Source organism: Siphateles boraxobius, unplaced genomic scaffold, assembly GCF_051911475.1.
Source record: "Siphateles boraxobius isolate OS27281-9 unplaced genomic scaffold, OSU_SipBor_1 25, whole genome shotgun sequence".
NCBI lineage: Eukaryota > Metazoa > Chordata > Actinopteri > Cypriniformes > Leuciscidae > Siphateles > Siphateles boraxobius.
Window position 1 is genome coordinate 14,160,896 of NW_027508866.1, and position 15,885 is coordinate 14,176,780.

At 36.7% G+C, this 15,885-nt stretch overlaps 2 protein-coding genes and 5 non-coding genes across 9 annotated transcripts; 4 read left to right on the forward strand and 3 right to left on the reverse strand.

Moving 5' to 3' along the window:
* The first annotated feature begins 1 nt into the window (after position 1).
* On the forward strand, positions 2-3,746 carry and3 (actinodin3). 3 transcript variants are annotated; one of them, XM_077242764.1, is made up of 5 exons: positions 2-96; positions 1,745-1,799; positions 1,896-1,937; positions 2,078-2,232; positions 2,935-3,746. In XM_077242764.1, exons 1-5 carry the CDS (start codon positions 34-36, stop codon positions 3,565-3,567), a joined length of 948 nt encoding a protein of 315 aa, XP_077098879.1. In that variant the 5' UTR covers positions 2-33; the 3' UTR covers positions 3,568-3,746. The 3 variants fall into 3 exon arrangements, with proteins under 3 accessions (XP_077098879.1, XP_077098881.1, XP_077098880.1); XM_077242766.1 differs by having other exon boundaries at positions 7-91; XM_077242765.1 differs by having other exon boundaries at positions 29-1,450.
* A 279-nt stretch (positions 3,747-4,025) lies between these two features.
* trnal-uag (transfer RNA leucine (anticodon UAG)) lies at positions 4,026-4,107 on the forward strand. The gene has a single exon. It is a non-coding gene; the product is annotated as a tRNA-Leu (tRNA).
* A 243-nt stretch (positions 4,108-4,350) lies between these two features.
* On the reverse strand, positions 4,351-4,424 carry trnat-agu (transfer RNA threonine (anticodon AGU)). Its single transcript has one exon. It is a non-coding gene; the product is annotated as a tRNA-Thr (tRNA).
* A 278-nt stretch (positions 4,425-4,702) lies between these two features.
* trnas-gcu (transfer RNA serine (anticodon GCU)) lies at positions 4,703-4,784 on the reverse strand. Its single transcript has one exon. It is a non-coding gene; the product is annotated as a tRNA-Ser (tRNA).
* Positions 4,785-5,000: 216 nt separating this feature from the next.
* On the reverse strand, positions 5,001-5,132 carry LOC143750759 (U8 small nucleolar RNA). Its single transcript, XR_013207197.1, has one exon. It is a non-coding gene; the product is annotated as a U8 small nucleolar RNA (small nucleolar RNA).
* A 1,317-nt stretch (positions 5,133-6,449) lies between these two features.
* trnal-aag (transfer RNA leucine (anticodon AAG)) lies at positions 6,450-6,531 on the forward strand. The gene has a single exon. It is a non-coding gene; the product is annotated as a tRNA-Leu (tRNA).
* A 536-nt stretch (positions 6,532-7,067) lies between these two features.
* On the forward strand, positions 7,068-15,559 carry vamp2 (vesicle-associated membrane protein 2). The gene is made up of 5 exons (XM_077242805.1): positions 7,068-7,338; positions 9,903-10,002; positions 10,459-10,617; positions 10,897-10,948; positions 11,207-15,559. Coding segments are annotated over exons 1-5 (330 nt in total). The 5' UTR covers positions 7,068-7,336; the 3' UTR covers positions 11,224-15,559.
* Positions 15,560-15,885: the final 326 nt, after the last annotated feature.

Consider the following 15,885-nt stretch of genomic DNA (forward strand, 5'->3'; position numbering starts at 1 on the left):
AGGAACGTCTATTGCCATCTACTGAGTTGGAGCATGAACTGCTCCTCGACAACGACGCCAAAGCTACTCTCAAAATTAACAGCAAATGGGTGTAAAGTATGATTTTAAGTTATTTTATTTTTTATAAATGTATTTTGATGTAGATGAAAGGTTCTGAAGTCTATAGGTGGCACACAAAGCGTAATAGGTGAATGAGTTGTCAGTCAGGTAAAATCACAAAACACTGCAATATGCCTTACTTGCTCGCTCAATGTTTACATTTGTCTTCAGGTAAAATGTTCAGAACTTAAAACTGAATCTTGCTTTTGACAAATACAAACAGGGGATAGTTGAATGACTGCACTGAAGGGTGAATGTAAAAAATGGGTGATTAATAGGGTTTACTTGACGGGATCATTTTTCATTATTTCTCATGAGGATGAGAGTGAACAGAGGCTGAATGCACAGGACCTTTGTGCAATAACAGCTTGATGCTGAGTCCTGCTGTTATTTTATCATTATCATCGTCAGCTACCCTCTGTTTTCCTGCATATCTCAGATTCCAGCTCTGTTCGATCACACCTGTTTGGCAAACTGCTCTCTAGTTTTCTCCGCCTTAAAGTGTTCTGATCCTTCTTCTCTCCTGCCGCCACATGTGCAACATAATACATAATGGGGAAAAAACTGAAATGCAAAAACATAGTTGTGACTTATAGCCCCTTTCCTTAATTAACATATTAAACCTTTACCTAATTTTGAAATCATCAGTGTAAAAGTTCAGAAGATTTGGTATTTTCAAGAGGAATTTGGTTCAAGATATATTTTTTGTTCTTGAGTCCAAAATTAGAGCTCCAGCTGTTTCTGTTGCAGTAAAGGTTTAATTTTGTGCGGCGTCTCTAAAGACAGGGGTGCTTATGTTATCATCACCTGAACACACACATCTAAATTATTTTTCAAACCAGACAGCGGAGATGTTGAAACTATGTAGTGCTGAAGCAATGACTTCTCGACCCTGTACCAAAAACACTCCAGAGGGAATAGATTTACAGCATGTCATATACATAAATAGATCCCTTAATGGTGTGATTTATGCCATAAGATCAATCAAACAAATTGCAGATGTACCTGTTCTAACAAGTTTCTGTAAAACATTACTGGCAAAACCTAGGTATGTAACTGAGACTGTAAATAAAAAGGGGGAACACACACAATATACATTTTACAAGTTTTTGACCTTTAGTTTCAGTTGAGCTTTTATTATTTTGTTTGGTCCATAAAGTAGGTGACAAGTTTTAAATGATTTTAAAGTGTGTGTAAAAATAAACTGGGTGGTAAAACAGAAGGGTGGAGCTTCTTGATTTCCACAGCCAATAAAATGTAAGGATGCAATTGCTGGTATTGAGTCCAGTATTTAAAGGCTTTGCCATTTGAAATTCTCATATCTGGACAGAGACCAAAGATGAGGCAGAAGGTGAGTGATTTTGTGTGTCTTTCAGTTTTCAAAGTTAGGAAGTTAGTCAGTTACATGCAAAACCAAATGCTTAGATGTATAAACCTTAATTTACATGCCATTTTGTTATAGCAATTAGAATGTATTCAAGTTAATCTAGCATAAACACCTATGTAGTTCATGTTTTTTATATTAACATCGACTAGTGAATTTCAACAGATCAGACTAATCAGTTGAGGAAATGTTGTAGGAGATCTATTTTAATGTTTGTATGGTAAAATAAGGATTGTTAATCATTCAAAAAACTGTTTTCAGGTGACATATCTGCTGTGCCTTTTTGGGGCTCTGCACTGCTTGTTAATTCTGCCAGGTATGATTATTTATATCCAAACCCTCAAGAAATGAATATTCAGCTAAATATATATATATATATATATATTATATATTGTTTAAAATATTTTCGCAGTGTCGCAGGCCACATCTCTAGCAAAAGTCTCCAGGGACATAGGTAAGATTGAAATATCTCAAATTACATTTAGTGCCTTCACTTTTGCCAGTGCAACACCATTCGCGTATGAAAATTGTCTTCTAGACTAATCTATCATAATAGCTATTTTAATTATGCATTTTTACTAATTTCTCTTGCAGCATCTAATCCAGCCGTCAGCATTGACTCTGAACAAGCCCATGCTTTTCTGGCACATGCACGTCCGAGGAGAGCCAATGACCCCAACTGGCATCGCAAAAATCCAGACTTTCAGTCCTACTATCGTTACTACAGCAGTATTGGCCACACTGAAGGGGTAAGAAGAACATTTTTTATTATAACTTATTATCTATTTTAAAAAATCCACTTGTAGTCTTAGCAGTAAATAGCTGTTCTTGATCAAATGAATGATGCCTATTAAATAAATTGGTCTAAATCTAATCAAATAAATCCAATGTTATTCATTTAGTAAAATATTAATAATTATTCCTCAAATTATGATTCTGATAACTGATAAACATATTGTTTTGAGTTATTCTTTAAGTTATATCTGTACTTCAAGGGATAGTGACTTCACCCAAAAATTAAAATTATGTCATCATTTCCTCACCCTTGTATCGTTCCAAACCCCATAAGACATTGGTTACTCTTGGAAACGAAAACTGAAGATATTTTTAATGAAATCTGAAAAGTTTCTGTCCCTCTCTTGAAAGTCCAGGTAACCAAAACTTAGACGATACAATAGGTTATAAAGGCGTCACAAAATAAACCATAAAATTGAGCAGTTTAATCTAAGTTTTGGATCTTCTAAGTTTTCAAAGATTAACCAAACACTCATGGACTTGGAATGACTTGAATGTGATTTAAATAATGACAGAATTTTCATTTTTGGGTGAACTTTCCCTTTAAGCTTTTGCCTCACCCAGCAATATACACTATAAGTAAAAACAGAAGTATCTACTGAAATGCACAAAATAGCTTTATTTCTCTGGTTAAACCTTCTATTTTTCTCTTCTAGCTCTATGAGATAGACAAACTTCGAATGCTTTACCAGCAGATGCGACATCTGGAGCTCACTTATGGCCCTGATGCACCCAAATACCAGAATACCCTTGGTCTTCAACTTAAGCCAACGCCTCCACCCACGACCCAGCCTCCACCCCCTACCTTACCACCGGTCTCCAAGATGGATGTCATTTACCTGTGTAATTCAAAAGACCCTCAATGCAAGCCACATATTGTGTACCTTCCCGCTGGTGGGGTACCTGTACTTTGCGATCCACGTTACCACCCAAACTGTAAGCTTAACCCAGTCCAGAGGCCCCTGTCTCCACTTGTAACTGCCCCAGAGCCAGTGACGTCTGCCCCTCCTCCTTCTACACAAAAATCCACTCCACCTCCTCCTCCAATAATTATCAAAGGAATGGAGTATGACTGTGATCCCTACTGGGACCCTGACTGCCTCATCGACAGTCCTCCCAGGCCAGTAAAGATGATCGAACCGCAACCAGTGCTCCCGCCTGAGAAGTTAAAACTTGAAACAGAGAACAAAGAAATTTCCACCAGTGTACTTCCAGTTCCAACATATGACCCATATGACTTCAATCAAGATCTATATGATCCATTCCGCCATGCAGCTCCAGCACCTTGATTTTCAAAATTGCATGTAATAATTTACCCTTACATTCATGTTTTTTTAATCACATTGATGTATACTTTCTGTGATAAAGTAGCCTAAACCATGTCCTTGTTTTTAATATGTAAGCCAGCTTATGTTAGATTTAAATAAAACAAATGTGGAGGCCAGAATAAAGAATATGGACACAGTTATTGCTCACCTTCTTTTTCTTTTCTTTTTTTTTTACATACAAGGAATATGGATTTGTTTACTTAATTTTTTTATTATTATTATTTATACGTTTTGTCTATTTGTTTCATATTTAGGCTATTTAAGCCTAAATGAAAAGTATATGTGGACACTGACACCATCAGGTCATGTATGGAGAGGAAACGCTTATAGAAAAACAGATTCTTTCGTATTTCAATAACCGAGAAATGGAAATTCAATATTGTATCAATTTGTAAACCATTTTTTAGATGGCCGCATAGGGTAGCGTGGCCGAGCGGTCTAAGGCGCTGGATTTAGGCTCCAGTCTCTCTGGAGGCGTGGGTTCGAATCCCACCGCTGCCAAATATCTTTTCAAAAGTTAGGAGGTTATCCTGACTCTTTTAAAACAAGGCATGATACGGAGCACAGATCTCAAACAGTGCCGTAACTTAGGCACATTTTGTTTATGTCTTCTCCTCAGACATTCTTTTGATTGGTCATCTTTTCACAAAATCCTTACGTCCTCAACAAACGCATTACTGGTGTCTTTCTGTCTAGTTCCGTATTGAGCAACTCACACAAGAAATAGAGTTTGCGAAATTCAAAAGGCACCGCTGGGATTCGAACCCAGGATCTCCTGTTTACTAGACAGGCGCTTTAACCAACTAAGCCACGGCGCCTGTAAGCACTTCCGTTTAAGGTCGTTTTTTGAAAACACATAATGATCACCTATTTATGATTTATATTTTGGGTTTTATCAGTGACAAAAGCAGCTAGGTTGCCAGAGGAGCTAGAGCATTTCCTTGGTAGAACAAAGTGGATTTCCCACAAACCTTTGTACCTTTCATAAAAGTACGATAAAACTTGGTAACTCATAGCTGGCAAATTTTCTCACTATTGCATTTCCCGGTTACCTGATACTGCTTACACGTAGCATAACAACTAACTGAAAATAATTCGACGAGGATGGGATTCGAACCCACGCGTGCAGAGCACAATGGATTAGCAGTCCATCGCCTTAACCACTCGGCCACCTCGTCTTACCTGCTGCGCTACGCTCACTTAAAAAAAATAGAATATACATTCCTGCTCAAACGCAGTAGTACTAATTATTAATAATAATACAGAATTACGTATGTCAATATTACGGCAGAGTCATATATCGCTATACAATGGAGATTCGTTTAAAAGACTTTGATAACCGGATGGATCGTGGATGATTCCAATTCTGAAATTTACCAATAAAAATATAATGGATCAGAAAGGATTCGTAAAGGGGTTGCAGCCCTAAACAAATACGGAAAATAATCACGTATTCATAGAATCCAATCATCATGTACTGAAACCTTATTACTAAGGTAACAGGTAAGGATGTACCTCACTGACGTGCTAACGTTGACATCTCGAGATGGTTTTGTAAACCAAGCATGTGTTTTAAATCATGGTTGTGATTCTAACTCAGTTAAATGATTCAAAATACAAAACAAGTATTTCACAGTACATTTAATGAATAGTAATAGTAGCAGATCATTGTTTTTTGTGATTTTTAAAAGGTAAACTATAGATGTTAAATTAAATTTATTTCCGCTCTCGTTAACAAGCTTGTGTTTTCCTGCGATCCCATTGGTCGATTTTAAAATCGATGGTCCTTTCGCTATTTATTCACAAATAGATTCGTGTAATCATTAAATGAATACATACACATATACTATTTCACATTCGCATCAAAGTATTTGATAAAACACGTAAAATGTGCGTTTATTTCATCAAAAATAACAGTTAACATGAGTCTAGAGGGGGGGCTGACGGGCTGTGGGTGTTCACCATAGACTGGTGTTCACACACAGGCGGAAGCTGAGTGAGTCACTCTCCAGAATTTAAATGTTAATACAAAGTTCCAAGCAGACGCTCTGATTAAGGACATACTTTTTGAAATGAGAGTAGAGGGACCGTTCTATTACATTATATGTTGTGAAAATATTTTTTAGGGCTTAAAACAATGGTAGATTTGCATTTATGTTATCGTTACAGCCATTTGTATTATAATAACGTTTTTCTTGTAGGCAAGTATTATATATGCATATAGCGTCATCTAGTGGTCAAATAACAATAGTATCTATCGTGTGTTTGGTTTAAAACGTGTCCACGTATTATTTTACAGTAAATGAATGATATATTATGTCCTTATTCTAATATAAACTGTTGATAGGGTGACCAGATGAGATTGAGATTCCAAACCTGAACCAAACATATTTTTATTCAAAGATAAACAGTCTGTCTGCCACAAAAAATCGGCGTGTTGGGGTTTCGATACACCAACCATGTCAACGAAACGAATGAATGAAAATTAGCTTATCAATGCATATCTAAATTCGCGATACAGTATCTTTGTAGAACTTCAAAAAAAGAAACAAAAAAGACGCTGCAGCCAATGAGCAGCCGGCGGAGGTTCAACCTCCACGGACAGTTTTTAATGTTTTATCAGACAATCAAGACTTTGCTTTAGTGTATTTTCCGGTGCAATTAGGGCCGGAATCGGAACAACAGCTTACCTGTGAGAGCGATGTTGTCGCGATCATATGTGACTGCTATAATAAACAACGACTATGATAATAATATGTGACTGCTTATAATAAACAACGACTATGTAATTTGTAAAACAGTTTTAAAGTTTTTAGAGCTGTACACAAAAAAACACATTCAACGGTAGCGTGGCCGAGCGGTCTAAGGCGCTGGATTAAGGCTCCAGTCTCTTCGGGGGCGTGGGTTCGAATCCCACCGCTGCCAAACACTTTTCATATTTTCTTTTGTAGTATTACATTTTCAAGACATATATATGTCATACAGTAGATAACATCGTAAGGCACAATAAGTAAACCCGAAATATTGTGAAACATTCACTAATTCTAGAGCTAAAATGAAATTGCATTGGTGACCCATGTGCTATTGGGATACGTTATAGCCTACCGCTTCCAAGGTTTTAAAGTGATATCTAAATCTTTCAATTTTCCCCAAAAGGTAACCAACCAGTGACCACACGCGACCCGGAGCCCATTCACCCCTTCATAGACCGCCATTTTGTTTGTTTCAGCAATCCTTATAAATAAATTAAACACAGGGCATGTTGTGCAAATACAGTCCATGGACCCCCTCCCATGTCCTCTTACATATCCGTCTTAATGCGTTCCACACGTATAGCATAAATATGACCGGTCCCATCTAGTCATACTGTCATCATGCAATGCATCCTCCATCTCCTGTCTCTCATGGTCAGTGCTTCCAACCTGCAGTTTCCCGGATGACGAGTGACGTCAACGAGCCATCTTTGTTCCCCTAATCCGAGCATCTATTTTTTATGTGTACATAGTGACAGAAGCGAGTAGCGGTAGAGCGCCCTTATTATAAAAGGAATACTAGCGAGGCGCGGTACACCTGTGGAAATAAATAAATACAAACCTTAACAAATATACAAGGAATACCTCTTTACTGGAATAATCTGGAGAGTGCATTATTTATCCGGGAGACGGGGAGAAACGCCTGAAGCAGCGCGTTCATCCACACTTCTTGTAGACGCACATAAAACCGGGTTAAAATGTGAGTACAAATTCACTACAATTATTTTATTTTTTAAATGATCTAATTAAGTTTTAGAACCTCATTCTTTTCTCAGTTATTACTATATTGCCATGGCTAATAAAACATAAACGTAAATACATTTATGCACAAATAAGCATACTTCATTAGGCTATTGTAAGTTTATATTTGATTGTATATACGTATTCTTCTACATCTATTAAGTATTTCAGGAGACCACTGAATTCTAACGAGCGCGCTTGCTATATAATATAGTCTATAGCCTAGGCTACCAATGGCCAATGTTTTTTTTTCATTTCAGTTGCTACTACTGGCATACTAAATGTGTCTCTATTTATTAAATTGTTACCTTGGAAATCTTTCGCTTTATTCTGGTGTTTGGACTGGAGTGAGCGACAGCGATAGAATCACGCCTAGACACCGGATTGGACTGGTTTGGCTGGAATTGGTCGCAAGCTTTTATAAAGAAAATAATTTATGAAATAACATAATGTGGCTATTGCAATTTATATAGGCTATCTGTCCACCCTAATCTCTGTTCAGATGATAATTTCGATGTAAAAAGAAGAAAAAAAAGGAATTTGTCTCAATTAGCCCAAGGCCCACTGTGTTTCATTCATGGCCTATCTTTTCACAAATGACATTTAGATGAAGATGATGAAAAATATAGGCTACCTCACACGGTAAAAAACAAACAAAAAAACCTTCCCTTACGTAGGCTGTAAACTAGAGGCGTGATATTCCACGCGAGTCGTGGGGGTTGGAAACGGACGGTTATATGCTCGTGTTCAGTTAAAGGGGGCGATACAATTTGTTATATTTTTGATTTATATTAATCTTTAATCCACTCAGCACGTTTCTATGGAGCCATGCCTTTATGTTCATTGATATTTGGTTGGACTTGCACAAAGGGCGCAGGTGTTCCTCTGCAGGAAAGATGGCCGTGTAGGCTACTAGTATTTTCTAGACAAGCTCGTTTAACTGGTTTAAATAATCGAGGCTGTAAATGGCGCATATCTTCGTAATGTATTGCCAGTCCCTGCATTGGATACTTTTATTAAGGCATCACTGGGTCTGGAATGTGATATTTTGATATAACATTTTGGATTAATAGCCTACTGTTGTATTACATCTGCCTACACAATATAAAAATAGATACATGTCATTTGGTAGCAAGGGTAAACATCTGGTCCTTTTATTTGAAAAAATGTTTATGGTGACGCAACGATGACAGATATACTACAGGTAGACACTTAATGAAGGCCTTGTGTGGGGGTGGGGATGTTCCCCATCATTCATATGACCCTGCCTTTACCATTCAAGTTCAAGGAAGAGCACAGAAACAATTGATTAACCTTATATTCATGTAAAACTATAGTAAATCTACAAAGCTTTCTGGTTATGCAAGGCAAATTTTTCTAATGGCACAGTACAATGTTTGGTGTGTAATTTCATTAAACTCACACATGACACATAACATCAGACAAGGCATGACGCATAACACATTTGATTTTTCTTGAGAAATTTACATCAGAGGCATCATATAATGAAACTAGGATTTTGTGTACACCTAAATCTGACTACTGCTAATTTAGCATTGAATCATGGCTGAATCACAGATTATTTGTTCTTAAAGCCTATATGATGTATCTGAATAAAAAAAAGGAAAAAAAAGAAAAAAAGCAGTAATACATTTGTTTCTGATTTGTTTGATTAAAGTCGACTTACAAAGAATCATGATTTTTTTTGATGGATTTTAGACATGAAAATATAAATCTGAGTTGCCAGAATGTTACATTAATGTTCTAGCCATAAGAATCATTCAACTGATACTGAAATTAAATATTTTCCTATCAGTGAAGGTCAGAGGAGCCGAGACTTTATGTCTAAATATAGGCTGTTGTAAATTAGAAGGAGTAGAAGTAAATGAGAATGAGAAGAATGGCTGGTAAAGATCCCAGTAAGAAAAAGTATTTACTTCCCTGAAAGGAAAGTAAACAGGGATTAGATCTAGGGATCTTCCAGAGGTGACCTTTATACAGAGTTTTGTCTTCCTCTGGTGGATGATAGTGGCACTAGCAAGGAGAGTTTTTTAGAAATATCCTCTCACTTACACTTCTTATTTCTGTTAGTGAAAGGCAGAACATTTTAATGTAATTAAAACAATTATTAAAATACATTTAATTTAGTTTTACTCTAGTCTTTACAAAAATGGCAGATGAGAGAGTGAATGAGGGTGCAATAACAATATGTAATCTTGCTTGCATGACGATTAAGACATAACTTCCTGTACAAATAGGTCTTTATTGTAACTGATTTAGTAATTAATTTAAATTGCAATTTGAAAACAAATTTCAAATGGCTACTCTATTCTCAAAAAAAGAATGCAAGCAACAAAAACTCAAAAAATATTTTCTTTGTAATTTGTCAATACATGCAAATGTGTTCCTTGCCCTCTTCGTCTCATATATAAGTTCTATAAATCACTGTACTAATAAATACAAACATGTATTATTGTAATAATGTAGTATAGAGGAGTGACTGTACTATATGTTGATTTGCAGGTCTGCTCCAGCCCCTGCCGGTGCTCCAGAAGGAGCTAACGCTCCTCCTAACCTCACCAGCAACCGTCGCTTACAGCAGACACAGGCTCAGGTGGATGAGGTGAGTTGACCCCATCTCTTTATCTTCAGTCAACGATAAGTGCATTTTCAGAACCAGACCGGCGTTTCCTCCGAGGAAGCAAGGGAGGCAGTCTCGATGAGAAAAGAATCGATATTACAAAAATAAAACAACACAAAAATTACAAAATGTGACATTAAAAAGTGTTTTTATAAAGTAACACTGTCCAACATCTCTTTTTTATGTAATGTTTATTTAACCAGGAAAATGAAGTGTGTGTGTGTGTATATATATATATATATATATATATATATATATATATATATATATATTAACCAGATGTCAATTTGTCCGTGTTACACGTTACACTTCATTTTCTTGATATATGTAAATATTAAATTCCATATATATAAATGTGAGGACTTTGAAAAGTTTTTAAAACACCACTGCAAATATGGATGGAACATTTTACTAAGAGTCCCCTTCATCGTTTTTCAGGTGGTGGACATTATGCGTGTGAACGTGGACAAGGTTCTGGAGAGGGACCAGAAGCTGTCAGAACTGGATGATCGGGCTGATGCCCTGCAGGCTGGAGCCTCACAGTTCGAGACCAGCGCCGCTAAGCTCAAGAATAAATACTGGTGGAAGAATGCCAAGGTAAACATCACACAAAGTGGCTTGAGGAAGACTGAAAAAGGCAATGTATTTCATTACAACACATCTAAATCAAGCAAACAGCTAACAGTAAACCTTAAATTAGTGTACTGTTTTGAAATGAGAGTTCTTTATATTATATATTTTAAAATGATATTCAAATGAAAACAGTACCTGCTGCCAATAACACATTATTGGATCACATGTATGAATGTTAGATCTTAATAATCTACCTTTTACGGCTTTTAACTCATTCTCCCTATTTTTAACTCTTTTCTTTAGATGATGATTATCCTGGGGGTGATATGTGTGATTGTCCTCATTATAATCATTGGTAAGCAATGAAAATCTTCTCATTCATTTTTAAAGGAATGTTCTGGGTTAAATACAACACAGAAAATAATTTTGACTTGTACGATTTGTACACAATTTTTTTTTAAACTTTCAGTTTTTAGTACATCATTATCGTGTAAACGCACCTGAAGCCTTGTCTGTGAAACCGGGCCACAGTGACTCATGTTATATAATTATAGGCCTATTTCTTATTGTGATTTTCAAGTGTTGACAATAAATTATTTCCTTCTCTTCACAGTGTACTTCAGCACCTAAAAGCGCAATGTTCCTACCCCACTCTGAGCTCATGAACGGCCAATTCCAGGCCACAGAGAAAACCCTCCCAAAAAAGATGAGAAAAAAAAACGACTTCTCACAACAATCAAATTATTTGCCCGCAAAGAGCCTAAATCAGCCCCTTGCCGAGCCCTCTTGCCCCCTGCCTCCACTGCCTCACAGCTGGGCCCCTGTCACTCCTCGTTTGTCCTGTCAGTGAGTGTGTGGCCATGTATCCTCTGTAAATACCTCCGGCTTTTCTGAAATACTGTTCATACTCAAAACTCCTGATAACTTGTGGCAACGACAACCGATAAAAAAGAAATCACAACCCTTAAAAATACGATAAGATTATACAGTATATATTCCAAATGTTCTTTGTAGAGTTTTATTCTGATATAATGGTTTTTTGTAGTTTGTGTGTGAGTGTGCATTTGTATATTTTTTTAAGTTTTGTAAGACTTATTTTGCTTCAGGTTTAAACTACTGCCTCTTAATCTGGATGTTTGTATCTTGCACGCTCTATTTCACTATTTCTTGCTAACTGAGTATTGGTGTATTTTTGCACAAGCTATGGACTCTCTTAACCGAGGTACTAAATGAATATCCCCAAATTTTTCCTAAGTCACATCCACTCTATCTCAGACCTACACATTGCCCCCTCAACCCCTTTCTGTCTTTCTTTCTTTCTTTCTTTCTTTCTTTCTTTCTTTCTTTCTTTCTTTCTTTCTTTCTTTCTTACCAACAGTACCTACTCTATTAGTGAACTGCCACAACAGACTGGACCAATGACTGTAGATGTTTATCTTAATTTGATGTCTTTAGTGTCTTATCTCTTAAACATTCCTTAATAGCAGTGTAGAATTATGCTGTCTATCAAACAGAGTAAGTGTATTTATCTTCAAGAATTCCAAAACAGGTCTTAAACAACCTCAAGTATTTGTAACAGTCAAACTATGTTTTGACATGAATGGTTGTAATTAATCGCACAAAAAAAAAAATTTCACATGGTTCAATTGCGCTGTAAGTGACGTGAAACAAAACGAAATCAGGACCTGATTCATTCTGCTGGTAAAGATTTTCAAGGCCAGAGAGTCTCCAAACAAAGTGTGGGGATGGGACTGACCGAAAAGGGGAAATAGTGTCATGCACAAAAAGCTAGTTTTCGATGTCGCTTTTTAACTGGTTAGACTGCAGGTCCGACTGTGAGAGAACCATGCGCTGTGTTACTTCCTCGCGGCAGAACTACTGCCAAACCGATGCACGAGTTCATCCTTCTGAAAGCACACAGGTTGATCTCACTACTTCAACGTGAGCTAGTTTCAACAGCTGTGGGTCTCTCTCTTATATGAAGATACTGCCTTTTTATTTAGTCTTTCTTTGAATTTTAGTAATAGATTTGTAAATTATATTTTTGTGTGTGAATCAGGCAGGAAAGGGACCACATCGTTTCAGGACTTGACGCTGCTGCTGTGTGCACAGCGAGGACTTTTGTGTCCCTCACTATTATCCACCTCTCTGTGTGCCTGTTTGTTGAGTTCAGCTGTAGTTTACACACTGCCAAGCACCTGAGGGGTCGTTTTTTTTCTTTATGTGTTTTTGTTTTTTCACCGTGCCCTTCTCGGTTTGCTCTCGCACACATATAGGCCTACGCCTCCATCAGCATCACCCTTCAGTCTCATCCGCCCAATCTGTCGACAAGAAGCAAGCCAGGCGTGAAGTGTGCGTCTGCACGTGAACACCCCCACCCTACTCGTTTCTCAGTTAGCACCATTAGCTTTCCTCCTTTCACACTTTGATTCTGCCTCTAGTTGCCCGTCGCTGTAAATAGATTTTGTGTGTGGAGTGTTTCGGGTTCATCCTGAGATTAGGCTGCTTAGACCTCTGCACTTTAAAGAAAAGCTGTTCACATGGCAACCTGGGGGGAGGGCATAGATTAGCAGATTGATTGTGACAGGAGGCGGAGCCACTGGGTCGAGGGGGTGGGTCTAGAGGAATGATTCCACTGGTGTGTTTATGGAAAAGTCTAATGATTAGAGCAGAATTAAGGGGATAGTTCACCAAAAAATGAAAATTCTGTCATTATTTGCTTACCCTCGAGTTGCTCCAAACCTTTATACATTTCTTTGTTCTTCTGAACACAAAGGAAGATATTTTGAAAAAAAGCTTGTAACCAGGCCGCTTTGGGGCACCACTGACTTCCATAGTAGGACAAAAAATACGATGGAAGTCAATGGTGCCCCAGAACTGTTCAGTTTCCCCAATTCTTTAAAATATCTTCTTTTGAGTTCAACAGAACAAAGAAATGTATACTGGTTTAGAACAACATGAGGGTGACTATTTGAAGACAGAATTTTAATTTTGTGGGTGAACTATCCCTTTAACTGTAATATTTAGTATTTATGGTTTCTGAACAAACAAACGGCTTGTTTCATTTTCATTTCATTCATTTTTCTTCTTTAAAAGGAGAAAGCCTTAGTTCATTTCATTTTTTTTCATCTTTGCATGCTCATTCACTCCTATGTCCCACTCGCGTCGAGCTATTTTAATGAAAACTGACCAAAGACCATATTATTATATCTCGCTTATACTGCCAACTGCCATCAAAAACAGGTTAAGAGACAACATTTCCCCAGATCTCTGGTTTTTAAAAGCCTCATCCAGCAAAAGTTCAGGAAATCCCCTATCGCTCTGAATAGTTTTCAGTCTATGTTTATTTTACTAGAATATTTAGTATCGGTAAACACGTGACAGTGATTGCTAACAAGATAAGGATTTTGAAACCACGATCTGACTGACAAATCACAGGCCTGATATCTGAAACAATGATAGCACAACCTCTCCTTTAGGTCTGTATATGTAATGCTGAGTATTAAAAATGAAACTATTACTTTGTAGCTGTTTAAGAAGAAAAAAGCAAAAAACAAAAAACAAATCTGTATTGTTTTGTGTTGTAGTGTGGGCTTCATCTGGGGGAAGAGGGTCTTTTTTTTAGATTTCACATTTAAGGCATACACAATCTGGAGTTAGAATAAGATGTTAATAATATCAAAATAGAGAATCTCTATATTCTATTTGGCAAATATAAAGATTTTTCTCCCGGGGGTTGTAAACATTGTAAAGGGATCTGTAACTAATAAACTACATGCATTGGGGTAGGACTCAAACATGACAAATTAATCAAAAGGATTCTAGGGGACTACTACAAATAATGTATGTGCTATACTGTCTTTCTTTGTGAGTGTATGAAGACATTTTCTTTTGTCTTGGCACTTACTGTAAGTTTTGTTCAAAACCGTGAGGGTTGAGAGGGATGGTGGGAGTAGTTTTGTCATGCCAGCCTGTTAAAGACGCTGCTTCTTCTTTATTGGGAGGGAACCAATGAAGACGCAGAACTTTACCGGACAGGGATTTCTCCATTCCTCACATTGTACAGTTGTTTAGTCTTCAGTTGTTTACTTTATTTTAAGCAGAAATTAGTTAAGACTTCACAGGGGTGCTCTTTAGCACAGCTTCATTGTGCTTAGTCTTTTTTTTCTTCTATAATTTAATTTTAAATATAAGAACAGTGACCTAAGACATCCAAGTAGGCTAATACTGGGAATTGAACCCTGCCTTATTATAGGTTAGTGTGTCAAGAGTTTTTCAGAAAGCTTGTACAGACTGAAATATCAACTTTAATCGGTTGCTATTAGTTCAGAGATGTTTTAAATGAAAAGTTATGGAGTTTTACAAGAGTTCAAATCATTTTCAAAGGTTTTTGGGACTGAATAAAGAGTATAAAGAAGGAGAATTCCAGGGGGGCGATTCCATAGAGCTTCGTGGAGGTCTAGAAATGCATCGAACCAAGAGCCAAGTTGCTGTATTGATGACAATTCATTTGTTTATTTATTTGATTTATGGAGTTTTTTGGGGGGAGGAATTACCCCTTTTTGTCTGGCCTTTTTGGAGGGACTAGGCTGGAGGATAATGGGTAATGCGATCTTCACAATCTGACTTTATGTTGTTGTTATTTTATTTAATTTTGTATTTATTTGTGGCATAAGTTATAGTGGACTGCATTAAACAGAACGAAGTACATTGTAACAGGAAACCATTTGAGAACCAGACATACATGAATTCAATTGTAAAGTAAATCTGTCAATGTCTATTATATGGATGACCATCTTGGGAAAATATATATATATATATTAATATACATATATATATTGCAAAAAAATGACAGTTATGATGACCTGTGTTTATTGTTCCAAGTTAGAAATTAAAATGTGTGTGTGTGTGTGTGTGTGTGTTTGAAAACAATGACAACATAAAAAATAAATATATAATAAAAGTGGGTCTGTGTTGATTTTTTAAAAATAAAATATTTTATGTATTAAAGATATTATTTCTTAATTGTATGTTAAGATTATTTTTGGTAACACTTTACGGTAAGGGTACATGAATTATCATGAATTCATGTATAAATTCATGCATAAATTCTGCATTCATTCATGCATTAATATCTCATGAATCATCAGGAACTAACAGGAGTTCAGCGTCTTTCATTCATGATTTCATTGATGAACAACACCTTAATTAAAACATTAACTAAGAAGAGTTAATGATGATACTGTATTGGACTGACCCCAAAATAGACCAATCACAACTCATAGCACACAA

Bases quoted from the DNA above. Each gene is read 5' to 3' on its own strand.
- and3 (XM_077242764.1), top strand. From the start codon at position 34: ATGAACTGCTCCTCGACAACGACGCCAAAGCTACTCTCAAAATTAACA. The intron at 1,938-2,077 runs GTAAGATTGAAA...TTTCTCTTGCAG, and splicing joins AAAAGTCTCCAGGGACATAG to CATCTAATCCAGCCGTCAGC. The intron at 2,233-2,934 runs GTAAGAAGAACA...TTTCTCTTCTAG, and splicing joins GTATTGGCCACACTGAAGGG to CTCTATGAGATAGACAAACT.
- vamp2 (XM_077242805.1), top strand. The intron at 10,003-10,458 runs GTGAGTTGACCC...ATCGTTTTTCAG, and splicing joins CACAGGCTCAGGTGGATGAG to GTGGTGGACATTATGCGTGT. The intron at 10,618-10,896 runs GTAAACATCACA...TCTTTTCTTTAG, and splicing joins ACTGGTGGAAGAATGCCAAG to ATGATGATTATCCTGGGGGT.